The sequence below is a fragment of the Schistocerca piceifrons genome, chromosome 7 (assembly GCF_021461385.2).
Source record: "Schistocerca piceifrons isolate TAMUIC-IGC-003096 chromosome 7, iqSchPice1.1, whole genome shotgun sequence".
NCBI classification, from domain to species: Eukaryota; Metazoa; Arthropoda; class Insecta; order Orthoptera; family Acrididae; genus Schistocerca; species Schistocerca piceifrons.
The window spans coordinates 209,705,105-209,717,201 of NC_060144.1; the positions used below are offsets into that span (position 1 = coordinate 209,705,105).

General features: G+C 39.0%; 1 protein-coding gene across 1 annotated transcript in view; it reads left to right on the top strand.

Moving 5' to 3' along the window:
* Window positions 1–9,452, top strand: part of LOC124804790 — a 33,949-nt gene extending 24,497 nt beyond the window's left edge. Inside the window, exons 5-8 of the mRNA XM_047265118.1 lie at window positions 679–910; window positions 1,454–1,637; window positions 7,307–7,443; window positions 8,268–9,452. Of these exons, the coding sequence (XP_047121074.1) occupies window positions 679–910; window positions 1,454–1,637; window positions 7,307–7,443; window positions 8,268–8,387 (673 nt within the window). The 3' untranslated portion in view covers window positions 8,388–9,452. The remainder of the gene's footprint in view (window positions 1–678; window positions 911–1,453; window positions 1,638–7,306; window positions 7,444–8,267) is intronic.
* The last annotated feature ends 2,645 nt before the right edge of the window (window positions 9,453–12,097 follow it).

Consider the following 12,097-nt stretch of genomic DNA (forward strand, 5'->3'; position numbering starts at 1 on the left):
TCTCTCTCTCTCTCTCTCTCTCTCTCTCTCTCTCTCTCTCTCTCTTTCTTTCTCTGAATATTACATGAAAAACAGACGATCCCTGCTGCATTACAGCAGATGTCAGTGTATACATTTACATGATGCTGAAGTTATTGTGTGTGCTGAATCTGTTTATGCATTCACTTCAAATCTTAGCTATCAGAGATATGGTGCCTTGAATTTTTAATTATACATTGTTATGTGATTTGTTATTTTATGTGTAGGCTGTGTGTCAGTATTTTCCTTACTGTGTTTGGCAGATACTCGGAGGGGGGGGGGGGGGGGGGGGGTTCATGTAATAATTCCGAGGCTGTAGTGTACAGATCTCAAGCTACTGACTTGTTTATCCAGAGTATCTCTCCCCTCGTGATATTTCTTTCTTGCTTGACATAGACTTGTGACTAATAGTGAAGTAATGTAATGAAAGTTGCTAACTGTTGGACACTAGACTGGCTTGACTTTATTATTAACATTTATTTTTTGTGTGATTAAGTAGCTGCGGGCTAACTTACATGCTGCTTTTAGTGTATGGTCTGTTATGTGAACAGTGATGAATCTGCAGAGAGACTTATAGTGATTATGTATTCTCGTGTGTTTGATCACTAAAGTATAAATAGTAGTGGAATATGACCACTGAGAGCACTTATTTTGTTTCAGGCTGCTAATGGAAGTTTCACAGGAGCATGAGATGACACTTCAAATACAGAAGGAGTCTTCAGAGCCTATCAGTAAGACACCATCAGCACCACACAGTGCTGTTGTGCCTTCCTCTATTCAGGCTGGAGGTCTGTCGGGTGGATCACTGCAGGGCCCTCGTGTCGCTCTGAAACAGCCTTCATCGCGTGTAGACGGTCGCCAGGCTAACAGGCACAATCCACTTGTGCAAACTGTAAGCAGTTCATTTGTTCTGTAGTACAATATTCTTGAGTTATACATAATATTTCCATCTAATGAGAATAAGGAACTGTGTTGCTGCTTAGTTTAAAGTAGAGCTACCATTGTTCCAGCCAGTTTGGCTTTTAGTGATCAGGGAAAGAAAGGTTTTGGCTGAAGTGTTCTGACTGTCTCTTCCAAGGTATAGAGATTTCATAGATGCAATGTATCTGAATTGTTTGAAAAAAAAAAAGTCATCAACACTACGATTTCTTAAGTTTTCTTTGATACAGCTTGAGACTAAGTAAAAGAAAATTTCTACATACAGGCTGGCTTCAAATTTCCTAAACAGAGTTACCAAATTTAAACAGTACCAAGTGTCATGAACATAAAATTTGTATTATTTTTTTAAAAAAAAGAGAGAGAGTAGTAGTTTCCCCTACACTGTTACTTCTAAAATATACTGACAGTAATCATCTGTTAGTCACCAAATCTTCGTAGTAAAATATTAAAATATTTCATCTTCTATATATCTCATATTTATTCGTGTTTGTTTCAGAATTCAAATTCAAAGACTGATAGGCACCAGCCTACAAAGGTACATGCTCATATTTCCACTCGTAGCATGCCTGGTAATGGAAATGGAGGCTCTTTTGATTCTGAAGGTCTTTTCGATTTGGATGGCATGGATGATACCAGCCCTGGAGAAATACTTCAGTCTGAGGATGAAACAGATACTGATGGTGTGTGACAGTATTTTATTATTATTATTATTATTATTATTATTATTACCATCATCATTACTGAAATGTTTTACCAATTTAAGAGTGCTTTTGAACTTGTGAATGGGTGTTGGTGGGGGGTGGGGGGGGGGAGGGGAGGGTAGGGTAGGGTGCATCCCCCCCTTTCCCCAATCTTAAATTCCCAAAATCTCTTCATGAATTTCCTATGTTGTTTATTCCATTCATCTGCCTATTACTATGCATTTATTATAGTTTCACTGACAGTGGTAAACTTCCAGTTGAAAGTAACCTAAGAGTTACTGAAAACTAAGGCACAATATTTTTTTCTTTAGTCTCCACTTCCCATTCTCTGAGAACCCACGCATTTTTTAGTATTATGGCTTTTTGCATCAACCTCCAAATTTCAGCTGGCATGCCCAGTTGCCTTAAGACTCCAAGGAGAGTGTGAGAGGTACTTGTATTCTTGTGCTTAAATGGTGATGGTTGTTGCACAAAACGTGTATTATGCGACTGTTTGTGTAATTGTTCTATTTGTTCAGCGTGTTTATTCTAGGCCTATCCAAATGTTTTAGGTGTAAGCTATGTTCACCAATCCTTGACCCATCTGAGCTGCTTCTCTGTCACAAATGAACTCCTCATCAGTGTGACACGCAGATCTTGATTGACTCTGTTAGGATGATTTCATGGAAGGAGTTTTGCCATCCAAACAATGATTTTCTGGGTGTCACTACAGATGTTGGGAGTTTGTTACTGGCTAGGATGACGTAATGTTAAATTGTATACCTACACATTCACTATTGAAATATTGATGAACTTCATTTATGGAAGAAAACTTCGCTGATTGATTTTTACATTTTCTTTATATCTACAAAATCTCCATCTATGTATCTTGGAAGTGTAGTATAATTTACTTATGACTTCAGATAATGGTAGGGAACTTTTGTCAACAGCACTCATCATTTTCATGTTTTACTCCAGTTGAATGACATATCCTGGTTCAGCACATGCATTTTAGATGTGAACATTTAATATTTATGATGGTCATTAGGAACTTCTGAACATGCCACGTGAATATTGGCAGCTCCGTCTTCATTTTAATGTGATCAATGCATTGTATATGACTAATTGTGAGATACATGTTAGCTTCAGTTACTGTCATCTTCAAGCGTTCATGAGACATGGGATAGTTAACATAGCAGTAATTCACTATGTGTAATGACTTGTATGTAGCTATTTTGTATAACATTTAGATAGATTGTAGTACAGTATATTGCAGGATACTGTTGACTTTATAGGTCTTTCTAAATGAGTTGTGTAATGTTTCTACAGGAAATGAGATGCTATTCTTGGATTCTGAAGATCAGTAAACAGTGTGATCAGTTTCTGCTATACATACTCGAATATTTTCCAGTGAAAATGTATTTTTCAAAACCCCAGTGTTCTAAAATTAGAATAGCCACTCAAACATTGGTTCAAGTTGTTCACCTCAAATTAAAGAAAAGCCAGAGCAGGAGATCAGTGATCTGGATACCACCTTCTTTGTATGTCACTGATGTTGCCAACAGCCAATTCCAAAATATAGTTATATGCATTTTTGTTTGCCATTTTGCAGTTGTCCATAGTTCTCTGGCTTACACAATAGCATATTGTCTTTATTTTGGTTTCTAGTTGCCCTAGATCTAGAAATGAGAAATACAGGCAAGCATTACAGACAGAATGAGTTGTTGATTATACATGGTGTCTATGGCATCCATAGCTTTTAGGTTTGAAACACTACCAAAGAAGTGAGTCCTCCTTTTAAATTGGTCCTGTACTGTAGAGGCAGGCCAGAAAGAAATAAAACACTTGCACAAACAAATACACAAATAGCCAAACAGTGGCAGTATGAGTTATAAATGGAGGAGATCAAAATGCTGTATTGTACGCATTCTGCAGAAGTGTGAGCCAATCTTGGCCAGCCCTGCTTGCTTGCACTCAGCCAGTGCAGTATGATCCAGATGGAACAGCCTGCATTATGGTGACAGTCACACAAGTAATGTGTACATGTGACAACATAAAAAACAGAATGAAAGTTGCTTCATTGGCAACTCTACATAAAATTACAAAAGCGGTATTGTCTTGATTCTGCAGGCTGTTTCAGTGGCACTGGAGTGCCAAGATCCTTCCTGTATGTCAAAGAAACCTCGTACTTCCTAAATGAATTGCTCATAACACTCTTGAAGATTTTGCTCCCCTTCATTTTTACTAATTACAATGAGAAATCCATGGACGTACTATGAATTACCTTTAGTTGTAAAAGGGTAGCTTGAGAACAAGATGAAACATGACGAAAGAAAAACTTAATGATTATGTAGAATATGAAGTTGGATTAGAGAAATCGGTGGAGGTGCAACAGTCCCATGAGAAGTGGAAAACAGTATTGATTGAGTGAATGTATGATGAGAATAAAAAGCCAAATGCTGTACATCTGACATTGTATTTTCCTGTTTGAAGAGACCACTTCTCTTTTGAGACTTTCAATTTTTACATCTTCAAGTGGATGTTCTCATTTTGTGCTGTATTTGTGGATGCATTACACTGAGCTTCTTGTACTGACACATTAGATGCAAAGGTCTTCCTTTTGGGTTAATTACTGTTGACTAAAAGTGTTTTGCAATGACAGAGCAACATCCTTACTTCCATACAAAAGGAATCATAGAATTTTGTTAATTGACTCATCACATTTGGTGGGAAAATGTTACCTTTTCAGTTCCTTTCCCAGGCTGGTTTTTGTTATATGATGACTTGAAACACTTGGCCTTTTGTATGGGGGAACATAGTAAAACTGTTCCACCTGGAACAGTTATTTCACTAAAAAGGCTTTTACATCAAACTTTTTGAACCATTACATTAAATGATGAGATGTTTCCAGATAAACCCCTACGACTTGCCAGCTTTTCATATATCAGCATATGTCGGTTGGCTCATATTTTTATCTTCATAATATCCTCCATGTTTGCTTCCAACCCTTTATTCAGGATGAGTGTTGGTCTTTGTGATCAAGATAAAAGGCAAGAGTTTCAAAATCTCTCAAAAACATTCATTTTGATTAATTTGTGTCATGGACTTAGGAAAGGCTGCATGAATACACATGATGAGTTGTAGTCATTGCGTTCAGGTAGCACAAATTGATATGTAAATGAAAAAGGTTATGAAAACTGTCACTTGCAAATTACTTAGCTTGAGGTGGAATTTCTACAAGTATCCAAGGCTATGCTACACCAAATTCGTTACTGAGATGCTAAACAGTTAGAAACTATGTACATGGAGTCCACAAAAGAAATTGTTAGGCTGACAAAACATCAAAGCCCGACATCTGCATGTGCTTTTTTTTATTGATAATAGAGTGGTAGAGACGTTTCATTTTTCACGCAATGATCAGTGTTGCAAATGTGGGCTTTTTATATTGATGCACACTGCAAACAATGTATCTCAACTGAAAAATTCCAAGAAAATACAGTCTCAAATGAAACTATATGGTTCCAGAGACCTTTCCAAGTCTCAGACATCTGTGATGTATATACCCAGATTGAAGCAACAAATGAAAATTTGTACCAAGGTGGGATTTGAACCCATTGTAGATGTTTGGGACTTGAAAAGGTCCCTAGTACCATATAGTTTCATTTTATTAAAAGCATCTGTGCCTGGGTCCCAGGCAGGATCCCCATTTCGCTCAATGCCGAAGCCCATTCGTTCAGTGCTGAGGTGCTATTCCAGTAGTTGGAGAGCATCCTCGGAGTGTTTCGCAACGGCATGCTTCAGAAAAATCTTCTCAGTTTACGAGCCGTGTCATTTCAAATAAAACACTAGAGTTTTCGATAGCTGTCTTTGCCATCATCATCAGAAGTTGAAATCAATGATTTCTGGCGCCTGGCATAGTGCTCTGCTTATATAAATGTAATGGCAGCATCTGGAACATTCTAGAGATGGCTGGAGTTCTGCATTCATGGAAGGTGAGTTGGGCAGCTTCTAATGACTCCATCCTGTCACAAAACTGAGTGACATCGTGGCTGGCTGGCGCCACATTTGAAATTGTCGATCCAGCATCCTTGTAAGTGTAAAAACTATGTCTTTGCTTTTGCTCCATGTCCAAAGCCCAACCCCATGCCCTACTAAGTTTGTAACCCTGGTCTCTATTAAAATTGTTGCTGTTTATTCTAGTTAGCCATGGCTGAATATTGTGTAGAAATCGAGCATAAAATACAATTTGAAAAAATGAGAATTTTGGCCCAAACACAGACTGGGATTCTGTTATCAAGGGAGCAGCCAAAATTAGAATACACAGCAACAATTTTGACAGTGATCAGGGGTACACACTTAGTAGGGCATGAGGTGGGCTTTGGACATTGAGTGAAAGCAAAGACATAGGCATGACAATTGTAAGGACACAGGAGTGGCAGTTTCAAACGTGGCACTGGCCACTCGCGTCATATGACCTCACACAATGCCATGGTGGGACGGAGCTGCCCAATTTGTCTTCCACACCTGTGACATTCTGGCCCTCTCTGTAAGGTTCTAGATGCTGCTATCACGTTTGTATAACCAGAACACCATGCCAGCCCTGGAAGGCAGGGATTTCAACTCCTGGTGATGATGGCAGCAGCAGCAGCTATCAAAAGATTAAGCATTTCATTTGAAATGATACGGCTTGTAGATTGAGAAGATTTTATTGGGACACTTGGAGAGCCTCTGCATTGCTGTTTGAGTTTTGGGGGGAATGCCAAGTGGGCCAAGGTGTGAACGTGAATTTGGATTGAGACGGGAAATGTGCTAGCATAGTCCATAGCCAATGTGCCGAGGTGGTGTAGCGGTTAGTGTGTGTACATCTAGTGACGAGGATACCTGGGTTTGACATCTGTCCTTGGCACACATTTTTATTCATTGGTTAATCTGCACATAAACGAAATACAATCTCCTTGGAAAATTGTGGCAACAGGTGCGAACTTGGTGGATTTCACAGAGATGTTCCTAGATGTAAACACCACTCAGGAATTAATCTTGAGGTCTGTTCTGACTGGCTAACTACTGCCTACAAGGCAGTGCAAAGAATGATCTATGATGGTGGGACATGTGATCAGCATGTCGCAAATCCCTCCAGTCGTTATTACCAGTAGATAAGTCCTGATGGTACCACAGTTTCTTTATTCAAGCAGCTCCTCATTTGGCCTCATGAGGCTGAGTGGGCCCTGTTCCAGGCATCCGTATGTCAGAAAAAATCCTGAAGTGGTACTGGGAAACAAAACCAGATCCTCCTGCACTGAAGGTAGCAACACTGTCCATTCAGCTACAGAGATGGTCATTATCTCCAGATGTTCCTATCTCACAAGAACATGTGAGGAATACCATAAGATGCGTATTTGAAAGCAGCTGGCTTCGCTGACACTCTTATTGGAAATGTGAGCCCAGGGCTTAGCTCTTAGTTTAGACACACCACACGTGTGCTACGCAATACATGTTGTATCAGGGTTTACAAAAATTTATACAGAGGCGCTGACAGAGTTTATGACATATTGTGCATTGTTGCCAGTTCATTGGCAGAGAGATTGTCAGTTGGAAAACACATAAGATGTTACTTGTCCAGGGTGATATCCAAGTTGTTTTTTATCGAAACCCATGTTTATTTTTTACAGAATCAGGAAGCCATGATGAAGGAATACACATTCCACGTGGCAGAAGCTCTAGCAGCCACTTAGCTAAATCACTTCCAGTCAATGTGCCTGCATATGTGCCCACTCAGAGGCACAGCGGTGAATTTGAAGAGGATGTGGTAAGTTAAAAATTTGCAATCATTCCCTCTGAAGAGGGGAGGGGCATACAATTGATGTCTTGAAAATATTAAACTTGTAAATTAAAGGTAGTTGCCAAGTGATGGGGTGTAATTTGTCAGAGGGTGAGAAGAATACAGTATGGTAGAAGTAATGTTGTCTCTTGATGGATCATACAGAAAAAAAGTGTCTATCTGAGAAGGCATCCTTAAGATATCGGGCTGTTGTGGGGCATGCGGTTGTTTCAGTATATGAAACTGTTATACTCCAGAGTAGGTTAAATGTGTGTTGCCAGTCCCAGGTGCATGCTTTTCAGTTGGAATTCATTATATCCAGCCAGTTCCAGCAGCATTGCGAAATAACAATTAAAGTGACAGCATCTTCTGTATTTCTGACTTCTACAAAGTTTGTTTGGAAGCTGGCAGATAGATTTTACTTTTTGAAGGGGAAGCTGATGCTGTTTTAGTTATAAATTTATTCTAATTCAGTTTTTCAGTAATTTTTATAAAAAGTGCTTAACTGTCATTACCATAACCATCAGAAGACGGTTTTTGGGTTTACAGACCTGTTTCTTTTTTATGTTTACTCTCAGTACTATGGGCTTCTATCAAGAAATCTAGGCTAGACAAGACAGTTCTTGAATATTTGTGGGTATCATTTGTGAGAAACCATATTTTTATTATATCCTTGTATTTTTAGTACTCATCTCAAGAATTCACAGTGAGTGTCTTATTAGGTAGAGGCTGTTTATTATTATTATTAGACAAAGATTAGTAGTTAAGTAAAATGGCATCAGAGTAGCTGTGATGCCTTTGTTCTTTTGCAGCATTACCCTCAAGATCCTGTGGATATTGCTGCTTCCATCAGAGCTCTGGCAAAAAGTGTACACGGAGAGAGTGACGTGTTTGGTGATCTCCCAAGGCCACGCTTCAGCACACAGATCTGATAAGTCTTTATTGTGTGTGGTAAATATCTTTACTTATGCTGGTCAAAGTATTACTGCCCACACTCTCCTGCCCTAATGTCTGCCCTGCATGCAGGGACTAGCTTTTAAGAATAATGATGTAAGGTCATACCACAGCAAGACATATAAGAGTGACTTATTTTAACCATAGAAAAATATGAACAAAGAGTAACTAAATGTGTTTAGAGCTTTGGTGTAATCATCTGCTCGATTGTAGTTTTTTAATAACAGCTTTGTTCAGAAAATTGTTTTAGAAGAGGGCTTCACTTTCAGTATTTCATACTTGCCTTCTGTATGACTGGTCTTGCTGAAAGCTGTTGCCCTAGTCTGGTATTTCAGATATCAATACCGTTTTCGAAGAGACACAAAATATGCTTAGTTTTGTGTGATTGTATATTTCTGGGAATGCATAAATTTCCCATCAGCAATGTTGTTAATTTCAAAGCATTGTACAAATATACGCTGTATTGACGCAGTTTACACTGGCTTACAATTTTAGATGGTAACTTTGGAATGGACAGTAATATGAACAAAACAATAAGATGTAAACTTGTGTCTTAAATAGTCATTTTAACTTTTAAGTGTACTTGGTAATTTAAAGAGATGTATTTTTTTATTGTACTTGAGAAAATAATTGATCAGCAAGTAACAGCCAAGCAAATGGATTGTTTTTCCCCTTAAACATTGTTCTTATGTACTCCATGCTGTCGTAGTTTGCTTTTACCCACCTTGAATTGTGATAATACAATGTCTTTCATCAGTCTTGTATAGTGTGTCATAGTGAATTGTTGTAAACTGCCGCTGTCATAAACTGTAATGACAGATAATGTCATGTGGATTAAGATTCTGGTACTGTTTGAAGTATAGCAAAATGTTGAAAACTTTGTGCTATAGGAATAATAGAATGATATACTTTCTATGTTTACCATTGTGGTGAACATACAGTTTCTGTATACATATTAAGTCTGCTGATTTAATATTTTGTTATGACTGTTATACTTTTGTTAAATTTGAAGCAAAGATTAAATAAAGTATGTTTTCTTGGCAGCTGTATTTACTGTTGTATAATTAAGACAAGAAATATCGGAATCACAGTTTTTAAGAGTTAGTGTGATTAGGAGACCAAGTTGCTATGTGGAAATTGTTCTACCTTGTTCCTCCCTTCTTGCGATCAGACTAGACTCTTTCAGTTATGAGATTCAAATCTCCATTTAGTGTTTCAATGGCTCACCAATTTACATTACTTCAGGCAAATATCCCGATGTCTTTTATGTTGGCATGACTGAATAAAATGCAGTCAGATTTTGAAGCCATGTCAACCAAGTTAAAAATATTGAGTTTGAACCAGCTGTCACAGAATTCTCATCACAAGTTTAATCCACTGACTATCAGGACTTACACAGTCCAGTCACGTTAATGTGACCACTGCCTATGTTCAACATCTATGTGCAATAACCACACACAGGTGGCAGCACTAGAAGTGCTATACAGTGTGTCGGGGGGACACGGAAAACAGCGCAGTCACTGTTGTAATGTGGACACAGAGTGATTTATCTGGTGCCCAAAAGGGCATGATTATTGTCTTTCTGCCCAAGGGTGGAAGCATTTCCGAAATGGCTAAGTTTGTGAACTGTTGGCATGATGCCGTATTTAAAGTGTACTATGCATGGCAAAATAGCGCTATCCAAAACTTCTGAGGCAACTGTGGTGCAGCATAGGCCACAGAGAACAAGTATGAATGGCTGCTACAGAGGTGTATATGGGCTAGTAGACGTGCAACTGTTGAGAAACTGACCACTCAGGCGAACCAAGGAGCTGCCAACAGTGTTTTCTCAATGACTGTTCTGTCAACATTGGTGTGTATGGGCTACACATCATTTGCCTCGTTCATACACCCATACTGACTGCTGTTCATTGGCAACAAAGACTGGAATTTGCACACCAGTACTGCAACTGGATGTCCATTGAGTGGTGACAAGTGGCATTTTCAGATTAATCATGTTTTATGCTCCACCGGGCAGAAGGCCATCAATGTGTACAGTGTAAAGTGCCTGAAAACAAACACTTTGTAACAATTATCATAAAAGTGCAGGTTGGAGGACATTCTCTGAGTGATCTCATTATACTGGAAGGCACAATTGATCAACGGAAGTATGTATCTATCCTTGGTGACCATGACCACACCAACATGCAGTTTTTCTTCAGCAGATGGCATCTACATGCAGGACAATGTAGCATGTCGCACAGCTCACAGTGTACATGTGTGGTTCAGAGAGTGCCAAGAGGAGTTTACTGTACTTCCCAGCTTCGAACCCAATTGAGAATCTGTGGGACCACCTCAATCAGGCTCTTCATACCATGGATGCTGAACCAAGAAACCTAGTGTAGTTGGCCACAGCACTGGAGTCAGCACGATTCCACATCCATATTGGTATGTTCCAGACCTTTATTGACACTCTTCCTCCACATCTTGCAGCAGTTCGCACTGCAAAAGGTGGTTATTCAGGCTGTCCCATGTGAATGGACAGTGCAGGTGTCCTTAAATGTGCAGAGCTGCAGGTTCTAGAGGTGGGTCAAATTTACACATGCATGGGAAAGCCAGTTGCATCTGGCCCACTATGTGACATACAGGATACCTTCAAAACTGCCATTCCATGTCCCTGTAACCACTGCACATCTTTTCTTGCTTTGGCTTGGTGTCCAAAACTCCCCATATGCCCTCCAAAACATTCACACTGTCACCACTGTTGTACTGAAAACTATCTGATAATTGACAGTAGAATGAATGTCAGAACTACACCACCCTGAGAATACCATGCTGTGGGTGAAATTCTCCACACCCACCCACCCAAGATGTATGACCAAATTCCTTATACGGACATCCTTCCCTATGGAGTAACAGATGCCCTGCATCCAGGGATGTTCAGTAGTTTTATGCCCCCTTCCTAAACTTTGCAATTTGTTACAGACCACCAACATAAAGCTGTGTAATCATTAACTTCAATTTTAAACTTTAAGTAATTTAAATAACACATAACATGGAGCACTTGTGAAAAATAAAATAACTACTTTTTTTTAATAGCCCCTTTTACAGAAAAATTACCACAGAAACATTAAAATTGGCAGAGTTCTTTGATACTGTTTTGAACCACAACTTCACTTGAATCTGGCATATGGTAAAAATACAATCTCTACAGTATAATAGCCTGTAACAAAATTACTTCAATTAAACGTGAAATTTGTTCAGACCAAAATACATGATACAGTACCATTGTGTTTACTATTTAGGACAAATGTTTCACCTGCACTTCCAAAGCTACACTGTTCTTTGATACTGTTTTGAACCACAACTTCACTTGAATCTTCATAGACTGCTACTCACAAGGGGACCTCCCCATCGCACCCCCCTAAGATGTAGTTATAAGTTGGCACAGTGGATAGGCCTTGAAAAACTGAACACAGATCAATCGAGAAAACAGGAAGAAGTGTGGAAGTATGAAAAAAATAAGCAAAATACACAAACCGAGTGGTCTATGCATATGATATACAACATCTCGGAGAAAGTAAGCTCATGGGTGCCGTGGTTAGCGTGAACAACTGCAGTGTAAGAGGTCCTTGGATCAAGTCTTCCCTCGAGTGTAAATTTTAATTTTTTTATTTTCAGACAATTATTATCTGTCCGTTCGTTCATT